General features: G+C 41.3%; 1 protein-coding gene across 5 annotated transcripts in view; it reads left to right on the forward strand.

Annotated features, from left to right (window-relative positions):
• Positions 1-14,203, forward strand: part of FMNL2 (formin like 2) — a 265,339-nt gene that overhangs the window by 218,575 nt on the left and 32,561 nt on the right. For all 5 annotated transcript variants that reach the window (XM_045032311.1, XM_045032313.1, XM_045032310.1 and 2 more), the window contains one exon: positions 8,719-8,793. In XM_045032311.1, the coding sequence (XP_044888246.1) occupies positions 8,719-8,793 (75 nt within the window). The remainder of the gene's footprint in view (positions 1-8,718; positions 8,794-14,203) is intronic.

Raw genomic sequence — 14,203 nt, forward strand, 5'->3', positions numbered from 1 at the left:
ATCATATCTTGTACATCTGTGTCTTTAGGCCCTAGACTTCAGCTACAATTTTGCTCTGAGATGATACATTTTATCATCAAAGATTAAAGTCAGTTCACTGCCTCTTGTAACATGCATATTCCCAGCACTGTCTCACCTGATGACAGGGTGAGAGATCTGTAAGTAACCACTGGCAGCCACAGTTGTGGTTTTTTTTGTTTCTCCCCCAACCGTTTTCACGTCTGCTGCACTGCTCCACTGGGCCAGTGGCATTTGTTTACTATCTTCATCAGTTGACTGTTAGGCTGGTAGACAATAGGCTGTTTCCTGATTTAATTAACTAATCGTAAATAGTTACCATTTGTTTATGTCAGTATTTGTCCATCATCAGTGTGGAATCGTTCATGTGAAGTCTCCCAGAACTCAATCCTTGATTGTTCTGGGATTATCTTATCACCGGAGGATCTTGTGCACTACTATGTTTATTTCCATATAAATGCTGATAATATAAAATTTTTATATTTAAATCAGTTCCAGTTTTTCTGAAATGGCATCAGAGATACTCGTTTGCTTAGAATCTACAGTTTGGGTGAGCCTGAATTTTCTTCTATTACTTCTCTGAATGATGACCGTTTCAGGGGGTGTCTCCAGAGCACAGCAAGATTTATGTCAGAACATAAATGAACCATTTATCCCATTTACTACAGTAGTAAAAAGGCTTGGAATCTTAATATACAACAGTAGATCTGATCCAACTCCCATTCAAGTAAATAGAGAAACTCCCACTGACTTACATCCGCTCATATCTGAGCAGGTTTAATTAATTCTGACAGACAGATTTGGGTATTCTGTTTGGCTCTTCCTGGGAGAGCTAATTCTAGATGTCAGCATCTTTAGAATGTTGCATCTTTTGTCGTCTTTTGTATTTTGCTGTTGTCTAGGTGCACATTCCAGAAGAGACGTGGGGCAAAGCAGAACATGAGGCAGAATTTTTATGCCCTCAGTGTAGCATTCCTCCAAACTTACTAAGAATCTAATCTGCTAGATCCATGGTAGGGCACTCCAGGACAGGGCTGTAAGTAGACCAGACCAGACAATGAGCTCTGTGTGTGCCATAAACACAAATTATTCCTGATTCTGGCAGGAATAATCTGCGTGGAGGAAGTGGGGAAGCACAGGATTAGATAGGATATTGGCACATATTAGCACTTCCTTTGTGTCTCTGTGGAGGTACTTTGGATCCAGTTTGTTGCAGTGCAAGAATTTGGTCCATTGTTTTAAAATATTTGATATATGATTGTGAAGCATCCGGGAGAGTCTTGTCATGATGGGCATTACATGTCATTTATTGTTTAAGTTGCCTATCTTTTCTGAGTGCACTTTTGAGCATTTCATATTTGAGTCTGGATTTTGGCTTTGTAGCACTTATGCTAATAGTTTCTTTATCGATGTGACCAATGCTCTCTCCCCATCTCCTGTGTCACCCACTGCAAAGCAAAGCATTTCTGGGTGGAAGCAGGAACTTGCACATTCTCCCTTGATTTCAATGAGAAACACCCTGGAGCAATTGATGTTCTAGCAGTCAGCACACTATTGAGGGGTGTCACAATGAACACTTGTGCTTTCATCTCCCAGCAAGACACTTCATTGTTTTGCAGAAAGTCTTTTTGAAAATTGTTTCTGTAGAAAAATCTCCTATCAGCTTTAGAAGTCAGAAAGTAAAGCATAACAGCTACACCAATCACTTTCTAAACATGTCAGTTCTTTCAATCCCATCTTGAGAGGTTTCCTCTCCACTATAAAGCCCATCTACATCAGCCTTATGTGTGTTTCTCCCACTACTTATGACAGCTGTGGACTGGCTTGATTCAAATGTGAAAGAATCATCAAATAGACTAGCTCTATCCATTAGTGCTTGTTTCTAGTCAGTCCATCTCAGCTATGTCTCACTGGGTCTTTGGCTTTAATTATTAGTCCTGTTCTTCTTCAGGCATAACATATTCCTTCCATCGATCAATGTTCAAAATATGTTATGCTTTAAATGCTCTGTCATAACTTCCATGGTATATATTGTATAGAGAATGCAGTCTGTTTGGTATGTGTGGTGTTGATGGTTGGGTTGACTTGATTGACTGAAGAGTGAAGTCTATTTTTTTAATTAGTGTAATTTGCTTTGTAATGTGTTTGTTTATTTTATTGTACATGTGCTTAGAGTTTAGCTGGACGCATTTAAAAAGAAATAAATATAACGTGTACGAGATGGAACTTAGGCACCAATCCAATGTTTGGTGTGCCAGGGGTCAGTTGAGCCCACATAGAGGCCTAGTGGTTACATATTACAGGATAAGGTCTCTCTCTCTCTCTCTCTCTAAATGGTGTTATCCAGCTAATTAGTCCATCTTAATCAGTGTCCCAGTTCTACACTCGTACAGGCAGATCCAGTGTCAAAGACCTCATTGACATCAGGATCTGACCACAAATGTCCAAATAATAACCCAGTGCATTAATTGTACACAATAGTAACAAGACATGTATCATAGTATGTATATCATATACAATCAGAACAGAAGGCAAGAAACGTATGCAAGAGGCATGGGAAGAGATTTCCCACTGACCACTAGAACGCCTCCTCGTGGCTAGGTCTGGGAAAGCAGCCTCAGGTGCCCCTTTCTGCTCACTCTGCAATAGTCTCTCTTTTGGCAAGTTGGCCCACTGGCCAGGTCACCATTTAGTCCTCCCCTTCTGGGGATACAAAGCCCAACGGGACCACTGTCCAAATGCCTTCTCTGGACAGTGTTCAGCCCCAACTTGGGCCTCTGTGCCACGATAGCAGTGGCTGGCAGGGGATCCTGGGCAGGTCCGCAACACTGGGTTCTGGCCTAGGGACTGTATAACTGGCAGTCCAGGTCTGCTCCATCCGCATCCCTGTTGTTGTTTCCCTGGGCTCCTTCCTACACAGCCTCTCTCTTACCATTTGTCTGTTTCTGTGTTTACCGCTGGAGACCATTCTGCTTCCCATTGCTACTTCACCCCCTCCTAGTCTCGTGCTAGAATCCTTACTCCAGGACAGGATCTCAGGGCTTACTCTCTCCCTGGACTTCCTCTGTGTCCATAAGAACCTTCCTCATCCCAGGGAGTGATTGCAGCCTCCTTCCCCTATGGCTCCCCTCCGCTTTCAGCCTCCTACCTTTATATATTATTTTTGTTTTGGTGATGCCAACATATATATATATCTTAGGGAAATGGCCCCATTGTGCTAGACGCTGTACAAAGACACACAAAGACACAGTTCCTACCCCAAGGAGCTTATAATCTAAGACAAAAATAATTATAAATGTATTGAGTACCAACTATTGCCACCTGCCCCTAACTTACTTCTTGGGTGATTTCTTATAACCAGTGCAGCAGTGGTGGGTCTGGAGGGAAGATCGGACATAACAAATACCAGCTCAGATTTATACTGCGCCCATGAAGCAGAGTGTGGCAGGGCCCCCTAGGCTTCTGCCTCTGCAAGGTTCACAAAGTCACTCAAAGACCCTGGGTTTAGTAACCTGTGGTGCACTTTATTCTCAGGTTTGTTCCCACTACTATTTCATCAAGTACAAGTAACCCTTCACCATCTGCAGGAAGACAGAGCTATCGCCCTGCTTCCATTCCCTGCCTTTTTCCTTTCCCCTGCTCTCCCCTGGCTTCTTTCCCCTGAGGCTTTTATGCAAACCCAGGCTAATTAGGCAGCAGCTGTCTCCGCCTCCCCAGTTAGGGCCAGGTTACCTCCAGCCCGCTCTAATTTGTTTCTCTAATGAGGAGTGGGCATGACAGAGGGCTGAATCTGCAACCCTTTTCCCAACACCCTGTCACAGCCTGTTATTCAGTGGTCTCCAAATCTTAAACAGAGTGTGTGAAACTCATTACAGACACTGACACGCTAGGATCATTTCAGCTACTAACCAAATGCAGCCATATCTAGAATGAAAGCTGCCATTTTTTAAATACTAGAGTAACACGACACTACAATTTAGGATGGGGAATGGAGAAATCTTTATTCCATCAAAACTATAGGACAGTGTAGATGGGCAGAATGTAATTAACCATTTGATTTTAGCTGCCACTAAGTCAGTGATAATTTTTCTCTGAAAAATGCCAGATTTTTAATGATAGGGCCTGGGATTTACATGTCAACAGAAAAACAACCTCCAGTAGCATTTTGCCCACTAACAATGCAGGGGCATTAGTCCAGATTTGACTAAGAAGAAAGTGTATAAACACTACTAGTTCTCTTATATGGACTGGTAACATATATATGACTCCACTAACACTTATATATAACTATTCAACTCTAAAGCCCTTTAATTCTCACAATATCCTTGTAAGGTGAATTAATGTGTTGTTATTGACATTTTATAGGTAGGGAAACTGAGGCATAGAAAGATTGCATGCCACATATTAAAGTAGTCACAGGTTTTGGAAGCAGCAGTTTCTTGTGTAATGCTGACCCACATAGGGGCTTCGGCTGTGGGGATCAAACCTGGGACCTTTGGAGCTTAATGCATAAGCCTCTACTGCATGAGCTAAAAAGATACATTTCTTAGGCAAGGCTATAGCAGGCTCAATAATCTTTAGGAGGGGGGCTAGCCACTACTACAGGGGGACAGAGTGCCACTCTGAGCAAGCAAGAGTTACGCTTGCTTCCACTAGTCAACGGTGTCTCTTTCAAGGCTTGAGTGTATCACAGGTTGATACCATCTTTCTGCTTCTGGAAACGATTGTGAACATTGAAGGAAGGAGACCATACGTGGATGAGTTTTGTTCCTCACTAATAATGAGAAGTCCTGAGAAGCTGGAAGGAAATGGTTCATTTTGTGAAGATTAACAGCGGACTCCACAGGCAGCTGTTGGTGCACTTAGCTCCTGTCTGAGATTAGCACTCTGATGTCGGGCGGATTTAATTTCTGCTTCAGATGGTGCTGTGAAGTTGATCACTTCTTTTTGCAACTGCGCACAGGAAGGAGTCCCTGAACTACCCACAGCAAACTTGAAAGTAACCAAAGACCAACTTTGCTATTATCTGCGAGGGTGATCCATGGGAAGCCATGCCCTCCTTAAATTGGGAGACCAAGACTTGTAAATGTAGGTGCTTATGTCTCAGCCATCAAGCTCGATTACATGTCTCTTTAATATAGAGACACGGTGGGTGAGGTAATATCTTTATAGGACCAACTTCTCTTGGCAAGAGAGACAAGCTTTTGAGCTTACACAGAACTCTTCTTCAGAACTACACTGCATGTCTATTTATTGTATGAAGGCTCTTATAATAATATTTTTACCTGCCAAACTGAATAACATATGTTAAGCCAAAGGGGAGAAAAAGTAATCTGTTAATTAACCATGGTGATAACAGCACTGTTGGAGCTGTTACACTAAGGACCATCTAGCATTTTCATTATAAACTTCCTTTCCAGAGGTTTATAACTTGCTATTACTATTTAATATTGATATTACACTAGCACCCTGAAGTCCAAATCAAGACCAGGGTCCCATTGTGCTAGGCACTGTACATCCAAAAAAATGGTCCTTGACTCAGAGTTTACTTTTTAACAAGAAAAATGACCCAGGAAGGGTAGGATAAGTAACTTAAAACTGGCATATGGTCATATCATCCCTCCTGGTGAGAAATCTGGGAGATGGTGGTGACAGAGAGCCCAAGAAAGGCTGAGAATTTAGCTTCAGAGAAGTTAACCTTGCCAGTACTAACAAACCCACACATGAACATTCAAAAATCATGGGTCAGGCCCCAAGAAATCGTGATATTTTCAAAAACACAATTTGATTGGTTTTTTTTATGTTTTTTTTTTTTTTTTTGCCGTCTGGTTTTTCAGCCTTAGCTTGCAGTCGGGTCCAATTTTTGAGCTTTTCTTCACAACCTGGGCCTAGAAACTTCTTTTTTTTCCCTCCCTTTTTAATGAAATCTGAGACTCACATCATTCCAGGAGCTGGGACTTTAAGAAAAACACCAAATATCCTCTGACTATTGATAAAACCGGGCGAGTTGCCAACAGTGCCTCCCAGAGTTTCCAGCTAGGTCTCCCTTTAGGACTAGGATTTGGGAAGACAAAGGGTGTGGCCTTTAATCCTCACAGATCCTGAGAATCCACAAAAAAAGGGAAGTTCTAGTCCTGCTGAGGGCTAGCCCCTGTATGCTGCTCTCTCGGGTCCTTCCCCATCAGCATAGCTTTTCCAGTTATAATCCCACTGGCCACATATTCCACACCTGTGCTAGGAACCTCTTTCTGAGGCAGGCACAATCGAAAGCATAATTTGATGCGGTACTAATAAAGGTGTAACAATTCACTCAGATATACACTGCCCTGATAAAGACACATTCTTTGTATGAAAACATAATGGGCCAATTCTTGTTCTTGCTGACATCACTGGGAGTTTGCCACTGAATTGAAGGGCAGCAGAAATGAGCTCAAGGTCTAATCAGGAAAATTCTCTCCCTGGCTTCATGTGTATGCTGGGCTGACACTGACTTCATTAGAAGGAGCCTACACCCATATCTGACAGCAGAATTTGGCCTAAAAACATTTATAATTCTCCAGTACAAGAAGGTTCATAGTGATGGGTGCCAGTACATGTACAGTAGGGACATATGTCCAACTACGGCCTCTAAATCAGTGCCTGGAACTGCTATTTTATATGCACAGAATAGATGGTGCCTATATAAATAGCACAGAATCTGTGTGTGCAAATGATATTTTCACTTGCAAATGAGCTAGCTAGATGCCATTTGTGCACATAAATTATATTTTGTGGGAGGCATAAATGATTTACAGGTGCAGAAATTAGCAACCAAGCCAAGTCCCCTTTAAAAATGTGGCCCAGAGGCTATGAGCTGCAGTATTAGTGTAAAATCAAGTTTTAGTGAATACAGTGATTATATATCACAGTTTGGCCTCTTAAAAGCATTGACATATGTAAGCAAACATATCTGAAAAATAGAAATGTGCTGGAGAGCATAAGACATATGGCTGTTGACTGGAAACAATTACCTTTGATAATAAATAATTCTTCAAGTTGTTTTCCATGTGCAAGCAAATAGATCTATGGATTTTTTTTCTTTTTCTGGAATAAATAGCAACAGCTAGCTAGATTATGTATTCATGTGTACTGTTATGTATTGATTTGTTAGGGTATTTAACCACATTAATTTTACTGGTTTCCCCTGAGAATCTCAAATTCTTTTAAACCATTGTTATTTTGTTCTTTTCTGTTCTTGATCTGAATCTGTGCTGTTACACTGGAAATGAATTTGACCCACTGTGTTATTTAGTGCAGTGCTTAACGGCAGTGGTTCCTAATCTCTGGTATTCATACTAACATTGGAACTTTTGTGACTGCTGCACCGTGATGCCCCTCCAACTTTAGGTCCTGATCCTGCAAAGAAAGGCACAAGCACAAACCCTTACTCCAGCAAGCAATCTCATTGGCCTCAAAGGGTATTTGCGGGGAGTAAGGGAGCTTCTGTGCTCGCTGCCTATGAGCTGTTGTTGCAGCTCACCTATTTGATTTAATTTAAATTTACCCTAGTGCCAGGTGCCCATACAAGACCTATCTGCCTCTTACACCTTTCTGACTCTTTTCACAGAGGCACATTTCTGTGCCATGCAGGGGAGCCCTGTGTGGCCTTGCCCAATTCTTCCCCACGATTTCCCCATGTGCAGCAGAAATGCACTAGTTCTTCTGCCAAGGGCCCCCTGACCTCACAGGGGAGGAGGCAGGATTGGCCCTATAGTAGTCAGATCCAGTGAAGTTGAGCTTCAAGCACTTTATTAGAAGGAGAGTTGGGGGGCTGGAGCACATGACTTACAAGGAGAGGCTGAGGGAACTGGGCTTGTTTAGTCTGCAGAGTGAGGGAGGATTCGATAGCAGCCTTCAAGTGCCTGAAGTGGGGTTCCAAAGAGGATGGAGTTCTGCTGCTCTCAGTGGTGGCAGATGACAGAACAAGGAGCAATGGTCTCAAGTTGCAGTGGTAGAGGTCTAGGTTGGATATTAGGAAACACTGTTTCACTAGGAGGGTGGTGAAGCACTGGAATGCGTTATGGGGAGGTGCTGGAATCTCCATCCTTAGAAGTTTTTAAGGCCTGGCTTGACAAAGCCCTGGCTGGGATGATTTAGTTGGTGTTGGTCCTGCTTTGAGCAGTAGGTTGGACTAGAAGACCTCCTGAGATCTCTTCCAACCCTAATTTTCTATGATTCTATGGGGCTATGAATCAGTGCTCCCCCATCTGGTAGTGAAAGGCGCTTAAGTCTCTCTCTAGGTGAGTTATCATCTTGTCTGTCTCATTTGAACTGCTTTTTGAGAAGAGACTCCTGGAAATTAGTTTCTTGTGGCCAAGAGTCTGGGGAGCAGCTCCAAGGCAGAGGGCAGGAGCAGCACATGGCAGTGTGGGGAGGGACAGCTGCAATTGCTAGCCTGCTGGGCAGCTGCTGCACAGGGAACTTAGGGGAGTGGGAAGCTGATAGGTGGAGCTAATAGGGGGGCTGCCGGTCCACCCTGGTTCCTAGCCCCCACCAGCTAGCTGCAATGGGCTGCTCTTCCTGCAAGCTGTAGACAAAGCAGGCGCATTACACAACTTTAAACGAGCATGTTCCCTAATTGATCACCAATGTAACAACGAAACAACGTTAACCGGGACGACTTTAAGTGAGGAGTTACTGTACACTGTGATTCCTTTGCAGGTTTGTGGAGAGAAACAGCGCTTTGAGAAGCTGATGGAACACTTCCGAAATGAAGACAACAATATAGACTTCATGGTAAGTCTTATTGTCATTAGTAAACTTAAACTTTCCTCTTTCTTATGTCCCTTCCTGTTCCCCAATACTCCTTTGAGGCTTACGTACATTTTTTCTGTTAGTTATGTATTGAGTATCTTCAAACTTACATAGCTTCCATTCTTTATTTTGATCAAATTTTGCTACTGATACTCTCAGGATGTGTTGTTATTAGCTACTGTACTTATGGGCTATATGTGTGGACCACTCAATAGAGCATCAGTCTGGGACTTGGAAACTGATATTCTAGACCCAGCTACACCAGTGATGTGCTGTGAGGCTCCCTGTGCCTGTGTCTCCCCTTCTGTCCTTTATCTGTCTTGTCTGTTCAGATTGTAAACTCTTACGGGAGGGACAGTTGTTTACCATGTGTATATAGTGTTTATCATGGTGCGGTCCTGATCACAGATGGGGCCTTTAGATGCTACTTTAACGCCATATATTTAAGAATAAAGCTGGCAATCAGTAAGAAGGGCCATCTACACATCAAAAATGAAGTTTGCTACATTGTGCTCCCTTTTATCCAGTTTAATGTCTACCTTTGGGCCCACAGTCAGTTGCCAATATGGTCCTTGGTAATAGAAAATGTGGGCACTTTTGATGTAGTGGAAAGGCTTTTGTGAAAGTGTCTGGTACTATAATATCATAGTATGTGATCATTGGCCGGCACAATTGGAGGACTTGTTTGTAGTACTGTGCACTCTGAGTGGGAGAATAGTAAATATCTGAAATCTCAAGATGTGCATAGTATACATATGCCAACATCCTCAAACACCCTTCACATCACATCATATGACAGGGAAGTATGGCCAAGACTCATTGCAGCTGTTGTCCTTCCTTATCTGTAGATAAATATAACACTAGTTTTTACCACTATTGGTTCCTCAATTTGCTTGTGCATTTTCACAGACTCCACTTCCCCTGAAATAGGAAATAGAAACATAGCAGAAGAGGCACCCATACACACCAAACTCCAGATCTTGCATTGCAAGCTCTGGTTAATCATGACATGATGAATGAGTTTAAATGGTGAACATAATGAATTTGTTATGAACTGAGCCTTAACATAGGTGTGAAAAATGTACCATAAGTCAATTTTAGTGTTTCCTAAAGGTGTCAGCTTGAAAGCCCTGGAATCAACGCCCTCTATTTATTCACAGAACAGGCACAACACAGGCATCACCATTGCAAGCTTCAGAATGCTGCCCATGCCGATGGGCCTCAATTTTGACCACCTCTTGGGGTGAGAGGATAGTTCCATCTGTGCCCATTCAAGATTTGGCCTTTCTGCTAAGACTTCCAACAAGGATGGCACTTTCTGACAGTTGTGTTGATGGGTTTTGTAATGTGAACTTCTGTCCATTAGGAATTAGATTAAGACCACCATGGCGTTTCATGTAGGTTTTCAACTGCAGTCCCATGGCAATGATTTTCAGCCCCTGCAAACTTGGGCCAAACTCAAATCCATGATGGAGAAGTAAAAACAAAATGTCTAATTACCAATCCAATAAACCATCTGCTTCTTTTGATACTTGAGCTCTTAAAAAACAACAGAACATGACACCCAGTAAAGAATGTTTAAACTGCGGTCTTTGGGCTTGTGCAGTAAACAAAATTCTGTGGCTACTTTCTCTAACTATACTAGGCTTATTGAACTCCATACAATCTTGTTCTTGCTCTTTGTTAGTAGCATTGCGGTGGCACCTGGAGCTCCAGAGTGGGACCAGAGCTCCATTGTGGTAGGCACCATATAGATTAAGTATTTTCAAACTTTGTTGCATTTTTGGCTTCAACTTAATAGAAAGATTTGTCTTATGGACAATCACAAAGGCAATATCCCTACCTGTCCGTGATTGTACAATATCCCTGTAACGACTGCAGCAATTGCTTACGTGGAAAAGTAATATGTGGGTAGTATTCAGTGTATTTTTAGCCTCTTTTACTGCAATTTAGCAGCTGGAAACAAGAAGAGAGAACCATGTGGTCAGCCAGCTCTCCACAGGCCACCAGGAAGTATCCAACTATATCGAAAAACTAACCTCTATTTACATATCTCCAGGCTTGGCAGAATTCAATTTTTATTTTTTCATAATTTCAACAGATAATATCAATGTTTATTTTTAAGCTTTTTAAAAGATTTTTGTAACTTGAAATTTTCACAGTTGTGCAAATTTATGGGCTTTAAGGATTTTTTCAGTTTTTATTGATTTAAAATTTTCATAGTTGCAGGAAGATACGGGGTGGTGAGACAATGGAGGGGTCAGATGATAATTATTTAATGACAGTAGATTTTGAGATTCAAAAAGTTAAAGCTTTATAACTATTAAAACACAAATTGTCAATGTCACATGTCAAAATATACAAAGTAAATACCCTTAAATCAAATGCTAATAATTTCTCAAGCAGCATTTTCCTTACTTTGCCTATCTGTAAATTTCAATTATTATCAATGGAATTTGTTTTATTTGTTTGAGCCTGTATAGTGAAATTGACGTTTATTGGGATTTGCCAATAATAATCAAATCCTTCCAAGCTTACACTTATTAGATAGCCTGCTCTAAGGGTAGAGTGTGTCTTTTCTGTATTATGTTAGATGCTGTATATAGTTATGCCCCTATGTAACTGACTATGCATTATGGACCAAATCATGAAGCTCTTATTTAGGTCCTGTTGATGCCTACCCTATCCCTCCTCGCACCATCCCTCTGTGCTCTCTGAAAGTGGGGCCAGTTGTCTCTGGGTACTGACAGGGCATGTTATGTGAATGCTGAACCATGCCCACCAGAGTAAAGGGCCTGATTGAGCCATTGCATTTTTAGAGCTCATCATTGAAGTCAATGTTGAAATCTGATTGAAAGGGAACAACATGGCTCTGAGTAAGGATTGTCAAGAGCTGGCCCATTACTAATAAAATCTGTGTCCTTGGGTTGCTTCCACCTACTCTTTCTAAGTGATTAAATACTTGACAGGCCTGCTGCAGAAAGACAGAAAATTAATGACAAATGGTTTGACAGATTGGATCCTTCTGTCACCATCTGGTTCTGACTATATCCACATGCTGTTAAAAACAACCTATGACAAATATGCTTCAGGGTTGTGGGGGAAAGCTAGACCATAAAGATAGAGCCAATGTGGACAGTTCTTGGATGTTGGATTGCTGAACCACCTATATTGTGTGAGCATTTGGGTTTGTAACATGTGCCAAAGTCAGTTATTGCAGGGTGATAAACAATTATGCCAAAAAATCAGGACTCCAGAAGGCATTGTTAAAACTTGAGTAATAATTCAAGTTATAGCTGAACATAAACAGATATTTCTGCAGCTACTTGACTTCAGCTTGATGTCAACCGGAGAAGATAACAAAAAGGATTTTCTGTTAACTATATCCTGACATGGGGATGGAGGGAAATAAGAGGGTGTTAATGTGAAAAGAGGAAAGAGTAACTAAAAAGAGGTGTTTCAGAGAGGTTTGTTACTGTTGTCAGTAACTCATTACTGTTTAATTTTAAAAATAATTCTTACATTCAGTTACTTTGATCTAGTAAACGCTTTACTCATGTGTATAAGTGTTTGCAGGATTAGGGCCTGAGAAAGGAACTCAGGATTTGCCTCTATTGTTGCAAGAATTTATTAAACAAAATAAGAGAGTGTAACAGATCATGTTAAAATGAGAGGGTTTGGCCCTCTGTTAAATTACCCTCCAGTGTGCCATTGCTCAGCAGTTTAGGGCCAGTAGTACCAGGAAAAAAAGAGTATTTGATTATGGAAACTTGAGAAGAATATATTGTACTATAAAGATTCACATAATGAAGTTATTTTTCTAGCCATGTTGAGGGAGCGCTTTCCAATTAGAAATGGGCCCAAGCTGAAATATTTGGATTTGGATGTCCGCTGTCCCCCTCTCCTGTACACACACGCCTCCCCCCCACACCGCCCCTTGCACATACCTGCCAAAAGCAAAGGGTCTTTGAACTCGTGGGAGGAGGAGGTTGTCATTCAGGCATATCCCTACACTTAACCACAACTGTATTTGCATTGTGGGGGACCTAAACAATATTTTCTGGAAACAGAATATTTAAATGAAACATGCAGTATGGATATTACGCACGCACGCACACACACACACACACAAAATCATTTGACACAAGCTCTGTTTAACTCTTGGTTAATCAGTTTGCTATGTGCCCAAGATGTTGTATTAGCAACTCTTTGACCACCTGGAGGCGGTCTCTACAAAAACAGCCAGTAGGTGGAATTAGCTGGCATTCTTTTTATTGTGTTCTGGTAGGTGGTAATTCAAAGCGTAGTCCTCCTGTTTGCTTACTTCTTCCTGCAAAATGTTGATTGACCCCAAGATTGTTCTTGAACTCTTGGCTGTATGTAAGTCATGCTCCATGGGATTTATCTTCTTTCAGGTTAGTCCTAAACAGATTGACTGACTGTTTTTAAACACACATACAGTATCGTTTTATTTATACTATAATATCTGTGTAACTGAAAAAAATAGTGTAGCCTATTAACTGAAAAATCTATCAAACGTATATCAGTACTCGATTTTACTGCTTAAAGGTAACAACTATACAAAGACATTTTTAAAAATAACTGAGATGAATCTGACAAATTCTGTGGCCAGATAAGCAGGTGCAACTCCCACTGAATTAAATGGGAGCTGGGAACATGTACCTCCGGGCAGCATATGGCCCAACAACTATCGCTACTGAAAGCTAGATCTATATAAAATGAACAGGCAAGCTCAGCTGGGTGATATAACTTGACGCCCTGCATTTTGCGGCTATCCTTCCTCCATCAGCCTCAGCACCACCCTGTCTCATCTGTTATGGAGTGGTTGTAGTGATGGCTCCAGATGACCTTGCTTTGGAGAGTTTGTTTCTTTCATTGTGTCTGTGTTAATTTGTATGCTAAGTAATATGAATCTTAACATTAGTTACTAAATTTTGGATTTTGAAATCTCCAAGAACAACAAGGCACCTTCCATTTAAAATGCCCGGTCCTGTTGTCTAATTTAACAGTGCCAGCAAGTTGCAAAACAAAATGCACGTATCATTATTAAAGGAAAGAATTGTGGCCTTCGTTTGAAAAATGATGTTGTTTTCTTCTCAAGAGCTAATTAAATTACTTCTGTAGTCAGATGGAAATCTAACGATTGCCTGGAAAACATTTTATTTCCGTGGACAAGGTAAAGGGCACAATAAACAAAGCTGGGCTCTACAGACATTCCTGAACTTTTGGAATCCCACATTTCCACTCATCAGGATAAACAAACACCTTTTAAGCCAGGATCCACTACTTTAAACTCTTAGAAGAAAATCAGAGAGTTTCCATATATGGTAAATATGACAAACAATCATAACATCTGTAGTAAGGTTTGTCA

This window comes from Mauremys mutica, chromosome 10 (genome assembly GCF_020497125.1).
Source record: "Mauremys mutica isolate MM-2020 ecotype Southern chromosome 10, ASM2049712v1, whole genome shotgun sequence".
In the NCBI taxonomy this organism is placed as follows: domain Eukaryota; kingdom Metazoa; phylum Chordata; order Testudines; family Geoemydidae; genus Mauremys; species Mauremys mutica.